Consider the following 13,523-nt stretch of genomic DNA (forward strand, 5'->3'; position numbering starts at 1 on the left):
CCAAAAAAGAAAAATTTCTACTTACCTACCCTATTTTGGAATGCCATGTAATCGGAAGCAGAAACATTATTTTTTTTGGCCTGAGTTTTCAGAATGTACAACGTGTGTGTTTGTTGGGTGTCTGTACATGTACATGTGGTGCATGTTACAATGCTGAGGAACAGGCTGACTGCAAACTCATGCATGAACAATGAGACAAATGCACTCCACTGCACACCACAACAGTTTAAACCGCCTTCCTACATGTATGAACACTTTCTTTACAAAATCTGTCCATTGTAGTGAGAAAAATTGCCAACATGAGGCATTAAGCTTTCTGTGAGTTAGCAGTTGCAGGCTTGTAGTCTTGTTTGGCCAAGTTGCCACTGCATGACCCTGACCTTTAAGAACAGCTTCTGTTCAAGATTTTGAAAGAAATATTCCGTACTCACTAAGGCTCAGTCAGAACAAGTTTCAACAGCTTTCAAGTGTAACATATTTCTCCCCCTTCTGAATTTTCTTCCCAATCTAATTGCCGCCTAATCTTCTGAACTAATGCAACTCAACAATAGCTTGCTGGGTCCTGGGACAATCTAGAGTGACTGCCACTTGTGCTGGGTTCTTGAGTGAATCCCAACAAGCCACAGCTACGGTAGTGTGTTTAAAAAGGGCCTGTAGACATTACTGAGAGACAGAAAGTTTGAGTTGGCCTGAAGGACAGTATTCAGACGGTTGCAATGGCTGAGAGACAGACATCTGACCATGCTGGAGCAGTCTTCCAAACGTTGGGTGAGTCGCCTCGTCATGTCCCCCGCAAGCTAGGCTCAATGTTTGAGGCTGTTGCTGGTGGTGGAAACTCACTGCAGTTCTCCGAGGAAAAGTCCCATTCTCAGTCCATGAAAAAGGAGGATAAGATGTTAGATTCACCGCAACATGGTCGCAAGCCAATGGGTTCCATGTTTACTACCATTGAGGCCAACCAGGATAGCTTCCAGTTCCCTTCTGAGCGTGGTGAGGGACGTCAGCGTCGTCAAGATTCTAGCTCCACTGAGACGGATAGCTCTGCCTACTCCTCACCTCGCCATGGGCGTAGCCGCATCAAGGGCTCCATGTTTGAGGCAGTGGAAGGGGGAGGTAACTCACTCCAGTTTGACTCGGAACGGAAGGTTGGAAGCGCCCAGCGGAGTGACTCCAGAACGAGCAACATGAGCGACTCTCCTAGGCACACCCCTCCAGATGCCGTCTTCAACATCGTGGAGCAGGGCAGTGGTAACCTGGAAGCAGGGAAGGATCACAAGCGTGACCCATCGCCAATCTTTGAGAGAACACCACGGGTGAAGAACACACCTTCCCAGAGCAGGTCATGCGGCGGTGGTCCTGAGAGCACTGACGGAGGGACCATTCCTCGAGATATGACCCTCAGCATGGTGCCGGTTGATGAAGATGCGGTAATGTATCTTGGACTATTGGTATTTGCTCAAGTGTTATCCATCACTGATATGCTTCATTGCCTAGCTGCAGTTTCACTTGTAACCTGTGATTATTGGTGTGTGTCAGGCATGACACGTTTGTATCAAATCATTTCAAGTAGTTGAAGGGCAAGTTTGAGTTTTCTTAATTTTTGGTTCTTATATGTGTAGTTGGTGTATAAGCAATGTTGATTTGTATGCACGAAAATGAGTTTTTTCCCCTTTATTTTGAAATTTCTTTTGATTTTTTGATACCATCTTTGTCTTTGCAGTCTCATCTGTACATATTTTTCCCTGCTACATTGTATTTGTGTATGAAATGTGTAACTTTCTACTTATGATTTGTGTGATCTATATGTACCTTTTAAAGGCCTCATGACATATACATGTATGTTATTGCTCTTTCTTTTAATTGATTGCTTTCAAGATCATTCATTTATTTTTCATTTATGTCTTGAATTTTTATAGTCTCGTTTATTGTGTTGATCAGTTTGCTCATGATAATTCATATACATGTTTTGAGTAATCATCATTTGTTTCCTACACACAATAAAGTAAGTACGTATGCTTGACACTGGAAACTGCTCTACATGTATTTGTGTTGATATTCCCACGGTTAATACTCTTTTTTAAGTACATACATAATGCAGAGTGGTCTGTCTTTGTGCAAAGTTCCAACAGTCATGACAGTGCACTTGCAGATATGTACTGCGCATCATGTACTTAAATTTCAAGAACATAATTTTGGCTAGTTTGTGAGTTATACAGCGTGTCCCAATAAACACGTAACCCACAAACCATGGGATAATATAACCAACAGATGTACTTTTATAATGATCATTATCATAAACTATAGGGGCAAGTACTACCGGTACATGTACATGTAAGCTTTCCATTGATATATTGGATTCATTCCTCTGTTCATGCATCACTGAGTTTGAAATTATGAATTGACCCAAATACCAGATTGGTAAAGAAAGTACAAATTGTAGTGTTTGGGGATTAAGCAGAATGTGTAGCAAGGTGCCAAGGACTCAGCTTGATTGAAAAGAAATAAGGTGAACACTGAACAGAGTCAGTTTACTCATACATGTACAGCCAGGCCCCTGTCTTACAATGTACGTGTACACGTAAGCCCTGCACTGCTTACATGTACATGTATGTTAGAGTTCTGAACCTTAGGCCACTAGACGGAGCTTTTTCTGGCGTCTGATATTCTTGCTGATTTAATTTGAGACAGGAATCCCATAGGCACAAACTTATTCTTCTACATACATGTATGAGACATTCCTTCCATTACCACTTGCACGAATACCAGAAAATGAATGAAGCAAGAAGCAAGGGTAGAGTAGAAGAGAGAAAGACTGGCACGTATGCTTGAGGCAGTGAGAAGGGGTTCATTCTGTTCTTCTAATCTGGAAATCAATTGAACTGAAAACCTTTTGGCTTAATTACACTCTTTCATCCAGTTAAATTTATAGACTAATTCGGCGGCAGCCATTTGCTGCGATGGCACCACGCTTGTGCGAGTTGCGCTCAGGTATTACGCATGCACTCCAGGCTCCTTCGACCAATAGGATTACCAAAAAGAACGTTTGCAGCATTGACGTGAGGTGGCATCACTGTTTCTAATTTTGTTCGGCGAATTCCAGTAGACTACCTACTGGTATGAGAACATTGTGACAGAATACAATGAGTTCATGTATGTAAATGGGCATGTACATGTAAGCAAACATGTACAGTGCATGTACACTTTGTACAGGTATACTTTGTGCAGTTTATGTACAAGTTGAACATTATACTGTCTCTCTGTAGAAGCATGGGAACTCAGTGAATATCCTGACTTGTGGAGTCTATTGTCCCTATTGAGCTTACTGCCCCATAACAAACCAAGGCGATGTACCAGTGTGCACACTTGCTGTGTCCTTCTTTGGCTGTATGCGCACATCACCCAACACACTTTGAAGAAGTTATGTTTATTTAAAAAAAAAAAGTACAGTGTCTATCTGTGAAAGTTATCCTTTCATACCAGTCATTAGAGCTACCGGTACCGGTAGCTCCATAATATACCGATACCATGAGTTGTAGGAATGATTTTGACATACAGTGTACATGTGTACATGTAATTGTGCTCCAAATTCAAAGTGATAGAGAAAACCCTGTCAAATGATGACGAACCTGTCAAATAATAAAGTGTCGGTACTACACTAACAAATACATGCCATTGAGCTGCCTGTTATGGCCACAGATGTTAAAGCAAATAAACAGTGCCATTTCTTCAAGTCACTCTCTTGACTCATATTCAATGTGCCCAGTTTATCATATTTCCAAGGTGTTTATTTGTAAATGTACACATATTTCTATGATGTATTGCTAGGATGGGAATAGCCAGAGATATATTACCTGAAAGGAATGGAAAGCAGATTAAAATTGTTTTAATAACAGCTATCAATCAAAACAAGACAATTCTATGTGCTGAGTTATACTGATGATACAGAGTTTATGGAGAATTATTTTTTTGCAGACTTTGTGCCAGTACTCAGTTTAGAACTCAGTTCAAGGGAATTATGGTAGCACACGGTTCATAAAAAAACAGTCTTAGCTGTACATTCTTTGTACCACTAATCGGGGAAGGCTCAGAACAATTTTGAAAAATAGAAATATGCAAATGGCATTTCTAAGGTTAGGCCAAAAAAACTGTAATCGGTCTCTGGTCAGCGCGTGCGTCGATTTTGATCATGCACGTTAATTTTTTTTTTTCTTCAAAATTTCTGCGGTAGCTACAACAGCGCCCTCTGTCGCTGCACAGCCTCAACTTTTCGTACCAAGGAGCAGCAAGGAATGGGGAAGAGCACCAAGGCAAGTGATGGAGGGCACCAAGGCAAATGATGGTGGACACCAATGTATATGAGGAAACAACAAAATAAAAATAGTACCCACCTTGTCTGTACAATCCAAGCTTGAAAAAAAAAAGAAAAAGCAACCCCCCCCCCAAAAAAAACCCCTGCACCGCCGCATCAATTCCGGAACTTTGGTGTGACCAGAGACCAACTATTTTTTTTTGGGGGGGGGCATATGTAATGCCGGTGAGGCGGTGACAGCATTTAAGAGCTCAGTGGATAAACCTGAAAATGCATTTTTCAAATCTTATACATCATCTAGTAATGGTCAAGGAGATTACAGACTAGGAGTTTTGGATCATTTTTCTGAATCATTAATTAGATATCATGGTTAAATGGCTCCGTCACGGACATTACACTTTCTTGCAAAATGCTAGAGTTGCCCAAATGCAAGAAAAAATTGTACATTGCTGAGAAAGGGGGGAAAAGGAAGGCTGTGTTTTCAAGGGAGCTAATTGTAAGCATTTGTTTTATGCACAATTTCTATGGGTTCAAAGGAGCAAGATGCAAGGATTAGAAGCAATGAAAAGGAATAGAAGTTTGTTCCTGGATGTTTTATTCATGAGTTGGCATGGAGTGACCTTTGATTTAGAGCTTTTCAAGACGTAGATGTACATGTACAAATGCAGCTCCCAAGCCACTCGGTCTTTCCATTCCATTTGCCGTTTGATCCTCCCCAAGTTTAATCATTAGTAAAAATTTAACAAACACGTGTGTACCGGTAGACATGTGTTTGTACATGTACAATGTATGTGTATGCACTTTGCAATATGTTGGAGGGATGTGTTGGTTGAAGCTGAGAATAAGTTGCTTTTATGTAAAATGTGCAAACGTCGTCTAATATACCACTACTTAGGAAACTTGGGTGTACATGTCCTCGGCACTTTTGGATAATGTAAAGAGAGAGAGAGAGTCTACACTGAAATTGACTGGATCAGGATTTAGGTCTGTGATATTTGGATCTTTCTACCAACTCAGCTTCCCAGTATAACATGTTTGTCAGTGACTGTGCTCTTCATAATACTTATTCAGATGTACATGTACATGTACATGTGGATAGAAAACATTCCTGTCATGACAACTTTAGCCTGTACCAGTACTTTACATGGTCCATTGTACATTCTGCCTTAACTCATTCAATCAGTGTGGAGTCATTATTACATTCCTGCATCCTGATCATGATTGATTTCATTTGTCAACTCCTCAACCTCTTCACATTCAAGGAACAATTCAAGCTAGTTATTGGTCATACAGTAATTGAAAAGCTCACAGTTCATGGTGCCTGGCCACTCATTCCTCCAACTGAATCAGTCAACAACTTATTGAATTGCTTCCTGTGCATTAATTAACAAGTTCCAGTCGTGTCTTGGTCTTAGATGTTTCTGTCAGACCTTGCCAAAATAAAGTCTGAATATCACCCGTTCTGCACGGAGCCCAACATGTATCTATCTCCGGTCAAACGTCTGACATCTCCTGACATGCAAATTTATGCAAGCCGCGCGCCAGCCAATCGGAGTCGACTTTACTAAATCGTGATGACATTTCATTCCCAAATCAGGACTAACGCTGTTATTGGTCAATTCGAATGCAGTGTTTTGTAATACAACAACAGCCGGGAGCGCATTCGCGTAACATGATACCGAGCATCATGCGTTGTGACAGGTTTTTTTAATCCATGTCTATGACGCGCAGCGGGTGAATGACCGAAGATCTGATAGGCCTATAGAAAGCACCCGCTGATTGGTCAAAATCTAGAAAGTCAAGATGCGGCGTCTTGCCTAATTAATCAGCAAATCTGTTCGCGCATAATAGACCACGGCATTAATTTCCGTGGTCTATTACATAGACTTGCCGAAATGTTGGTCATGTACGGATTTTAGGTTGTAAAATGTAGTTGAGCAACGGTTCCATTCATTGTGGAGAAAGTTTTCGGAACATGCCCCTATGTCTCGATTGATGCGCATGCGCGTCTATTTTGCATATGAAGCGAGACATTCCGAAACCGGGCCAATGCTTATTGTGCACAGTTTGTGCTTGTTATAATTTGCTGTCACTTTAAACAACAGAACAAATGCATGTTCAATCCAGTGAGGAGAGAAGTAAACACACGAACATGTGTTTGAACAAAAACACAAACAATTCAGACATGATAGTCTTCCTATTTTAATGGGATTTCAAATGTTTGTCTCCTTATATATATCCTAGCTATTATTTCGTCCATTCTGTACTGTAGACATGACACTTTTAGGGTCTATTGCACGCTTTTTCTTGAGGGTCAAATATCATTGCTGATTCTGCATTAATTAGCACAATACTGTGTTAGAGTAGTATTAATATTTTGTGGAACTTGTTCATTTGGAAATAGTCGAAAACTATTAAGAGTCATTACATTGCCTGGGCACTCGGTCTAGCAGCATCACCTACTGTACAGTGTACATCTATTCTCCATGATGCAACTGTTGACACTACCTGATAAGAATGTCTGGCTGTTGACTCATTGTTTACATTTCATAAGTATATTCCTCCAGGGCCTCTTCATTCACATTTTTTCTTTTACATTTAGACTCTTATGAGTGTTCTGATATCATTTACATGTATATGCACCTGTATATCAGTGTTAATAAAAACAATATCAGTACTAAAAATATTAAAAAATAATCAATCAATATTTAACAGCAAATTTAAAAAAAATTAAAACAAAGCAGTATTGAAAAAAAGTGCCCACAAGTTGGAACATTATTGCTGCAACAGTACATTTGTGTTTTGACATATTTAGTAATGTATGAAATGTTCTTTCTGGATAGTACTGTCTCCCTCTCTGGAAGTGCTTTGGCAATCATCAGTGTTCATGCATGCATGCTTTGCTCATGCTTTGCTCATTTCACAGTTGTTTGTTAAAAATCTCTCTTAAATAAACAGTAATTCATTAAGAAAACTTTTTTTTGCACTTCGTGAGAAAATGCAGAGGCCTATATTTTTCCCATTACATTCCACACCGTTTTTGTCCCTTCATGGGAACATCAAACATTATTTGTTGACGCAACAAACTTGTTTCTTTCACACATGTTATGACTGTTAAGCACACGCTCGTCTGTTCTCTTTCAACATCGTTCATATAGCCTGTGTATGCTGTCTTCCTTCCTTTTACTAAGCACTGGACCAAGTCCGCCAAAATTCATCGCTGACCCTGCTATATATAGGCCTAACGCTTCAGGACCAAATCCGCTGAAATCCACCACAAGACCACCACTACTACATGTATTTTGATGGACTTAGTACAGATGGCTTGTCTGTCAAAATCCCCACAAAGGGGGATGGATTTTGATGGAGTTGGGAATGTTAGGGTTAATTGAATGATACACGTACCAGTAGGCTTATTGAATCATTGGGACTCAGCAAGCAACTTCATGACATGTATATGGCGGCATCTAGAATGCAGGCAGGCTACTGAATGTTGCAAGAACATTCAGGCATAATGTCACGTGTTAATATCCAGAGGGAGAATGCAAGGAACGCACCCATGAGTTTATGGATTGGATGAATCATCATTGAATTCCTACATTCAATGCTCTTCAGCCAGATATATAAATAGAAAGAAAACAAACACAAACACAGCCCATAAATTAAGGTAAGCTAGCATCAATTTGTTTATGTTGTGTATTTTACTGTTCATACAATGTACGATTCACGTACATGATATACATGTTTATGTTAATCTTTTAAACATTTCAGAAGAGTGACTACTGCTTTAAGTAATTAACTCATTTCCATGTTTAATTTTTAAACTACATACAAAAATCTAGCATATGATCCAGATAATTAGTCACTGACATTGCTCTGTGCATGATCACGTACAAGATGTCCCATCAAATCAGATATGTACTGTAGGATGAAAAGTAAACTTGGATTGATGTGATAAACAAATTGATTTTTGTTTGATTTCTGAATGCAATTTGTAGTTGATTATTTTTTCATCATTAGTCTGTTAAAGATGATTTGTTAGAGAGAAACAACAATGTCAAATGCATGCATTTAATTTTAAAAAGCTGCCTTTTTAAAAAAATATTTTGTATTTACTTTGTTTCCTGTTAAAATGGTACATTTCATCATACCGGTAATGCGGTATGTGCATGTTCATCCCAATCCTTACAGTACAGCAGGGATTTGCTAGCTCCTTCCTATTGCAATTTGTTTTGCAATTAGCTGACTCATCTGGTGTTACAATTTAATTTGAACTAAATGTTGTAATATTAAAATTTAAATAAGTTATTCGTGGTATCTCATTTACATGTATTCACATTTGGTATGAATAATTGTGCTCACCGGTAATATTTGAGCCCATTGTGCTCTGTGTAGAATCAGCTCTCCAACTGATCATTCAGTCACCAGACATTTATGAGTGGGTTTGTCCACTGCTGGTCATTATTCAGAGCCTGTTGAAAACAACTGAATATTCATGCATATAGTGTAATGTATATTGTACATGTATACATATATTCATGAGAGATCTCAGACCACCAGACTGCCTTGCATGATATGACTCATCAGTAAGATGCATGCATCTCTTGGTACTTCAGGCCCGTTCTATCATGGACCCAGGCTTCGTATGAGTCATGAATCACATTTCTTGCTTCAAGTGCAGTAAAGACGCACTTGTTACATACATGTACACCATGTGTAGCTCATGAGGTGCTAAGAAAAATTTGAAGATTTTTCTTTCATTTTTTTTTACAATATTGTTTGATCAAAAATACATCTAAAATGCATGATTGTTTAACAAGATGTATTATGGCCTGCAAATGACATAATACTGCATTGTATAATACAGTCATGACATACAGACAGACAAACATTTTACATGTTCACCTTTTTTTGTGTGTCCCAGTATGTACATTGTAGCCAAACATTATCGTAATGTACTCGACAATGTAACGTGATATGCCCGACTATGTTGAATTTGAATAATGTACAGGAAATCACTAAAAGTTAGGAACATATTATGATCTACATTGTACATAATGTACAACACTTGGTGCGTAAACGTATATGGCCTGAACTTTGAACATGTACAATGTGTACATGTTCATGTAGCAGTGCCGATTTCAAGGCGGCATCATTCCATACCGTACTTGAGTTTCACCATCTCGACGATGCCTATATAGACATATATACGTGGAATTATTCATCAAGATTATTACTGTGGGTGTGACACAGTTTTTCCCAGGGTGCCCCTCACTTGGGCTATCCCAGCATGCCTTTGTTAACTGTCCTTATTGTCTGCTTTGTTGAAGGAGTCACTTTGTGATTTGGATTCAGAGATGGCTGCGGTAAGTCTCCCTGCAGTCCTCTCCTGTCTCGTGTGCCGGCTGCATATGCTCTAAACAATGTACTCACATAAATGCCACATTATCACAAATAGCTCAACCTGCCGCAATTATTTTACAAAATGCAGTGTGATGGACATTTAAGTAGCTTATGAATTGAGAAGCATTTGATTTGGTTCCATTTTACTGTGCTTGATTGTGAATTGTACTTGTTACTTGCTCAGGAATTTATGCATTCATTTGCAATACTTCTATATTGATTTATGAAATATTAAAGCAATGAAGACAAAAATATTATTTGCAAACTTGCTGTATTTAGATTATTTTAAATTAAAATAAATGTATCTACAGTGCTCAGTTGTGTAAAACGCTGAAGAAAATAACACTTGCAATAAAGTCCATCTATTGTGTATGTCTTTGAAAATGCTCAAATCAGCTGTGTTTGTGTTATTGGAGAGAACAGTTCATATGTACCTGTTGTTGTGTCCAAGATCTTACACCTGTCTGTGATTTCTTTAGTTTACATGCACATTGTTTTTTAAAGACGTTTGACTGTAGTGCATACTGTCCATGTAAGTTTTATATTTTATATTTCAAATGGAAATTGAACATTACCGGTAGTTACGCAATAAGTGAAAATTGCAGTTATTCTTGTATTATACTTGTACAAGGCATGGAATTTGTGTCTGATGCACATTCAGAATTCAGAACAGCAAAGTGTCTTGCAAATTTTGCTTGCAAAATACATTTGTATTTATGTATGTTTCTTTGGATTTCAAGTTCTTTGGCAAATCTCAGCATATAAACCAGAGATATTCAGTGGGACTTAGAATCAACCCGGCTTTGGCGGTTCGTAGGAGGCATAGAGTTGCTGGATGTATGAGTCCCTGTTGTGCTGGCCTATTTCTCGCTGTTGCGACCGAAATCAGTGCTGTGAGGACCTTGAATGATATAGGACAATAGGGTCCACGATTGACAAAAGGTCCATGATTGAGATTCGTGTACAAAACCAACGAGAGCTGTTGCTAAAAAGTTACTGTATGCATGTACACAACGTCCATACGTAGTAAGAGAAAGGACCCCGGGCGGCCCCCCCCCCCCCCCGGGTCGCAATCTCGCTTAAAGGGAATATATATCATTTGCTTTTGCTGTAATTTTCAGAAATGGATGGAATTGGGGGGTTGGAAATATATAGCAAATATAGTTACACTGACTTTTTTGAGGTTTTGGGTTCGAAAATGCTATAAAAACCAAGAAAAACAATCATTATCCTGTAGTCTGGTTCCCTGACTCCATATAAGAAGAAACAGGGAACCAGTCTAGCTGGCTCGTACCCGTTCATCGGTTTGTAATCGATTGCAAACAAGTGCGATGGTCAATTGGGGCCTTTTTTAAAAAAAAAAAGCCAGTTTTTTTCCAACGCTCATCGGCCGATCAGCGTTGGAAATTGATACAAAAATACCACTTTTCTTGAAAATGACAGTATACCAGGTGCCATGATTTTATAGGATGCTTTACACTGTCATTCACTAACAGTCCAGCAAGGTATTTCAAAATGATTTGGTAGTTTTATTTTTTGATGTTTGCAAATGTTGTATTTTCCCTTTAAGAAAGGTTGAACAAATCTAAGTAGGACCAAGCGTCACCCACCCATCGAGTTGGAGCGCCGTGCGACCTGCACTTCTGAGAATAAGCCCAGACAAACATCCAAACAAACAGAGAATTGCGTATTTTTATATAGATGCATTTACATATGATTTAAACCACACATTGTGTTCCAACAATTATATCCCCACATAAAAAATAGGACAAATTCTTTGCTCCCCATCAGTACATTGTAGGCTTGCCGGGATTTTGTAGGTGTAGGTGCAACATGGCAACTACTTCACATGGAACTGGAGAGTAGAAGCATCAGGGGGCCTGCACAGCAGTCGATTATCTAGAAAAGATACCCAGGGATTTCTAGGCTAATAATGTACAACACCCAACCAAATATATACCCTTGGAAAGTTATAGATGCCCGAGCTGTTTAAGTGAACTTGCTCTGCCTATTTTTGCACATTTTTCAAGCTGAAGTCTTTCTCATTTCAAGCTGTCACCTTTTGTATAGTGTCTTGGTTTGGATGTTACCTCCTGATTTTAATGTCATTTTTTTTCTGTCTTGTTTGAGGTGTTTGTACCGGTATGTTGTGTTTTTTTTATGATATGTGAAATTCAATGGAATGATGTGACTTGAGAGAGAGGGACTATTATATGTAAAGGTAAGGGGATTGGGAAACAACAGAACTAACTTGAACTATCCTACGTGTACATCCAACCAAATCTAAGTCTGGTTTTGCAGTAGTTTGACATTTTTGGTGGGGAGGGGGGAGGGGGGAGGAACGGAAACAGCTAGAAACACGACACCAACAAGGGGGAGGGGGGTAGCAGGAACACGCAACCGATATTGGGATGTCTCTCATTCCCTTCATGGACAGAAGCGTGCACACATCGTGGGAATAAAAACAAAATGTTAAAAAAGCATTTTCAGACACGCACACACCAACAATAATTTTTGAAGAGGCTACAATGTACAACATGTACTACACGGTAAGTGCATTCTCAAACGCCGCCATGCATGTATGCAGACAAGATTCATTGTATGATAGAACAAAACTAAAAACGTTTGTTTTTTAGAATTTTCTTTTAATAGTATAAGTAGACAAATATACACGTTTGGGATGGAAAAAAACTTAAATAGTGTTTGTAGAAATTAGAAACTGTGAAGATTTTGACTTTAAAGGGATATTTTGCACACCAATTTTTCAAAAGTGGAATAGAAACATAGACCATTGTAGACACTGGGCTCACAGCCCCTCCCCCTTGCCACCTGTTCGGCACTGTGCTGTACTGCCAGCCATTTCAATTTGCATGGGGTTGGATGCCTAAAATGTGACAGATTTGGGAAGTTTCTTGGTAAAATCGCCCTTGAAAACTTGCCCTTGAAAAAGAGAACAAATGAATACAACTCTGTATTGGGCCAAAAAAAAAAAGTCTCCGGTTTCTGGTATGCGCGCGTGTCGCCATAGCCATGCGAGTCGGCAAAATGAAAAAGTTTTTTTTTCAATGAAAGATGATGTCTCAAAACCACCAAACTCACTGGTTTGACTGGAATCCTGCTGCTGCACAATTTTAACGTGTTTTTAGATGGGGTTATGATTGAGAATAAGCTTTATGTGGCCTCTCTGGACTCCCATATATTTGCACTAAGTTTAGTCGGGCACCATTTGCAGTCATCAGCCAACATTTGAAGCAAAAAAGTCAGGAAAAAAAAAAAAAAAAAGCCGCGTCGCCGCACCACTTTTTGGGCAAGCTCCATACCAGAAACCGGAGACTTTTTTTGGGGGGCCTTAGTCAAAATAAAAGACCAAAACTTGAATTACAAGATTACTTTGTGAGTTTGCATAGTCTCATGTGGTCAGATTGTGGTGAGGGTTGGAACTGTGGTTAACATTATAACTAACAGAAGTTACTGAATGATCACCTGAACTTTCAACGTTTAACTCATTAACCTTAATGTGAACAGCAATAAGTACCTGCCATTGACCTCGTGAACTCGACCTTCACATTACAGTGAAGAGCCCAACTGCTCAACTGCGGATCCTCAAGTGCACTTACAGGCTCCATGATGGCTACCAGTCTCTACTGCTACAGGCCTGGGAGTTCAGCCCAGTTGCTGAGGCGATTTGGTGCATATTGAATAGTATTTATTGATTTCAAGAGCCACTGACAACTGATTGCCTTGAAATGACCCTACCGGTAGATGACCATGGAGGAGGAAGGTCACGCCCCCTGTTTGCTGTTCTTCTCCC

At 39.4% G+C, this 13,523-nt stretch overlaps 1 protein-coding gene across 1 annotated transcript in view; it reads left to right on the top strand.

Annotated features, from left to right (window-relative positions):
* Window positions 1-551: 551 nt before the first annotated feature.
* The window catches only part of LOC119725924 (dihydropyrimidinase-like), a 43,579-nt gene continuing 30,607 nt past the window's right edge, over window positions 552-13,523 (top strand). Inside the window, exon 1 of the mRNA XM_038197538.1 lies at window positions 552-1,427. Within this exon, the coding sequence (XP_038053466.1) occupies window positions 717-1,427 (711 nt within the window). The 5' untranslated portion in view covers window positions 552-716. The remainder of the gene's footprint in view (window positions 1,428-13,523) is intronic.

Source organism: Patiria miniata, unplaced genomic scaffold (assembly GCF_015706575.1).
Source record: "Patiria miniata isolate m_02_andy unplaced genomic scaffold, ASM1570657v1 HiC_scaffold_19, whole genome shotgun sequence".
Taxonomy (NCBI): domain Eukaryota; kingdom Metazoa; phylum Echinodermata; class Asteroidea; order Valvatida; family Asterinidae; genus Patiria; species Patiria miniata.